Source organism: Peromyscus eremicus, unplaced genomic scaffold, assembly GCF_949786415.1.
Source record: "Peromyscus eremicus unplaced genomic scaffold, PerEre_H2_v1 PerEre#2#chrX_unloc_2, whole genome shotgun sequence".
NCBI lineage: Eukaryota > Metazoa > Chordata > Mammalia > Rodentia > Cricetidae > Peromyscus > Peromyscus eremicus.
In genome coordinates, this window is record NW_026734289.1 from 3,285,301 (window position 1) to 3,288,484 (window position 3,184).

At 39.0% G+C, this 3,184-nt stretch overlaps 1 protein-coding gene across 1 annotated transcript; it reads right to left on the reverse strand.

The window, feature by feature from the left end:
• Positions 1-208: 208 nt before the first annotated feature.
• Positions 209-1,279, reverse strand: LOC131901045 (periphilin-1-like). Its single transcript, XM_059252357.1, has one exon. It carries the CDS (start codon positions 1,277-1,279, stop codon positions 209-211), a length of 1,071 nt encoding a protein of 356 aa, XP_059108340.1.
• Between the last annotated feature and the right edge of the window lie 1,905 nt (positions 1,280-3,184).

The window sequence follows — 3,184 nt, forward strand, 5'->3', positions numbered from 1 at the left end:
TATGAAGATGGATTAGACGATTCTACACATAGGGAAAACATTCTAATTAAAAGACTTTAAAAACTATTGTAGATGTTTATTTGATACTAGCAATGTGGTCAGTTATCAGTAAGTATTTCTCTTCATCACAAAATAGTAAAGATTTCAAAAGTCCAAAGGGAAATATCTAGAAGCTTTAAAAATTGGTTTGAACCGAGCCCTAATTCTTCTAAAAAGGGTCTCCAAAATCTGGAGTAGAATTATCATACTCCATAATGAAATGCTTGAGTTCTTCAACATGTTGCTCACCTATTTCATGCAAACTCTGCTTCATTGCAAACTGTATAGATTTTTCTAAGGAACGATCCTTTTCAACCAGCCTTTGCACCACCATCCCGAAAGTTTCACAGACTTGTCGGTAAACCTTCTCAATCTCCGTGATTTTTGATGCAATCGCTTTTGAGCAACTGCTAAGCTGGCTGTCTTTACACAATTCTGGGCCAGCTCCTGTGTTTGACTCGGGTTCTTCTGTCTGGTTGATACATAACGGTGCCTTGGATCCCGTCTCAAACTCGGAAATTTCAGCCAAGTTGTTTTCTTCTGACTTCTTGGGATTTTCATTAGCCCCCTTGCTTGCAGCGTCAGCCTGTTCTGTCTCAGTCAGCCGGCTGGGGCGTTTTAACACCTTGGATGAAGAACCTGAAGGCACAGTATCTCTTGCTGTTTTCAAAAACTGGATGGCTCTCTCTTTACATCGATGTCGAGATTGATGGAAGGAGCGCATCCTGCTTCTACTGCTGAGACTGGAGCCAAATCTGCTGGGTAGGGAGTCCTTCCCGCCCACACGTGATTCTCTCAAAAATGGAGCGCCTAGTTTATATGGAGATTGTTGTCTTGAATAATGGGAAAAATACAAATGTCTTCTACTAAAGCCGTTTCTCATGGCCCTGTATTGAGGCTGTCGGCTTGTGGCATACTCATCTCTTGACCATGGGGAGCCATAAGGGCCTCTTTTGTAGGGTGGGCCACTTCTTGGATTCTGAGAAAAACAGTGTCCTTCATCCCATTTTTGGTAATCCATGTGACAGTAGTATCTACTGTAGCCTCCTTCAGAGGGTCTGGCTAGCAGAGATGGTCTCTTGTCTCCCAGAGGCGGTCTGTTTGGCACAACGGTTGCCATCACTGGGATGGTTCCAAGGAGGCGCTTGTTTTCGTGGAAGTTGCTTGTAGTGATACCATCCCTTTGCTTGATTTCCTGGAAGTCGCTTATAGTCACACCATCCTTCAGACCACATCTCATCTCATGGAAGCCACTGGACTTCTGCGAACAGAAATGTGTACTTCCCTTCCTGTTCACTTTCAATTTCTAAGGATACTCATGGCTTAGTTCAAGAATCTGTTATTGTCTAAAAATTCGTCCTTGGAACTCTCCAACACCTACGTTCCACCGCTGCTGCTGAAATCCCACCAACAGCTCTCTAATTAGACTTAGGCCCATTCAACAGCAGGGAAATCATGCCATGTGATTGAAAGCTAGGAAATTAGCTGGGGCTAGTGAGGTCATGTGTCCTAGAGGAGAATGCCGTACTACCACTTGTCTAAATCAGTACAATTCCTAAGTGAATTCCACTTACTACAAATAAGTGTAGCTCTCACCCTCACCAAAAAAAAGCTTCTCTTTGCAACAGAGAGAGACCATTGCAGAAAACCACAACCACTCAAATTCAGAGAACAAGTGATTGTGGGGTGTCTAGCCCCAAGACACACACACACACACACACACACACACACACACACACACACACATATATATTGTTATATATATTGTTATATATATATATAAATTCCTGGGCCTAAGGTTCAGGGAGCATCATTAAGAGGAAGAGGAAAGTTTGTAGGAACCAGAAATCAAAAGGAAGCTTCACAGATGATATTTCAACAATATGACTGCCTGAACAAGACGTGAATAAGGACAAACCAATCAATATATCACTTGAAAGGGGGAAATCTCATAGGGTTTACCTCTAAACAAAGAACTACAGACTGCTAAAGAATTAGTCTTCCCCAGGGATGACCCTTTTAACTGGTTACCAATATCAAGTCGTCAGCTCTGAATCATATATATATACAAGAAAAACTAAATAGACTGGGAATGCTGTATTAATATATTTATGTGTGTGTGTGTGTGTGTGTGTGTGTGTGTGTGTGTGATAATTAAGGAAAAGAGATCATAAATTTGAAAGGTAACCAGGAGGAGAGGATATGGAAGGGAAGGAAATAGAAAAGGAAAGGTTGTGATTGTATTATCATTTCTAAAAATTTCAAAATTAAATAATGTATAAATAAACATAGAAAACATATAAGGAAAAGAACATAAACACATAAAATATTTATTTAACAGTGAACAAATGTAAAATGAATTAAAATTAATTTATGTAGTAGCAAAAAATCATAATATTCTAATAAAATTCACTAGTGAAAAAAATAAAGTACCTTAAAATACAAGCTTATAAAATTTTTATTTAACATATTGAACAAATGTAAAATCAATTAAAATTAATTTATGTAACAAAAAAATCATAATGTCATAACATTTTATATAGTTTTTCTTATATTAGTTATAACTTTTGTCCTTTTTTCTTTTTGTTAAAATAGAAAAGGGGAAATATGGTGATATTTTATTTGTACTGAAATGTGATTTTATTTGTATTTAATAAATAAAGTTGCCTGGGGATCAGAGCTAATAGCAAGCCATAGCAGAAGCCGGGCGGTGGTGGTGGACACCTTTAATCCAGATCACATGACAGACAGATCTCTGTGTGTTCAAAGATACAGCCAGCATGGAGACACATGCCTTTAATCTCAATACCAACCACAGAAGCCCTGGAGGTCTGTATAGACAGGCAGTGATGATGAGGTCATGTGATTGGGTTTACAACCAATGAGGAGGCAGAACAAAAAAGTCAATAAAAAGACACACAGGAAGTAGGTCTCTTTCTGAGGGGAAAGACAGTGGCGGCAGGAAGTGTCATAAGTACATGAGGAGAGGTGGCAGGATGATTTTAAGTCTCAGCTCTCAGCTACTGCTCTGACCTCTTGGGCTTTGAACTCTGCATTTGGCTCTGTGTTTCTTATTTAATAAGACTCCTCATCTACATACTCCTACGAGAAAAAGTTTCTTCTTTAAAACTCCTCAACTACATGT

What these genes read in the sequence shown, in the direction of transcription:
- LOC131901045 (XM_059252357.1), bottom strand. Translation starts at nt 1,279, where the DNA reads ATGAGATGTGGTCTGAAGGATGGTGTGACTATAAGCGACTTCCAGGAA.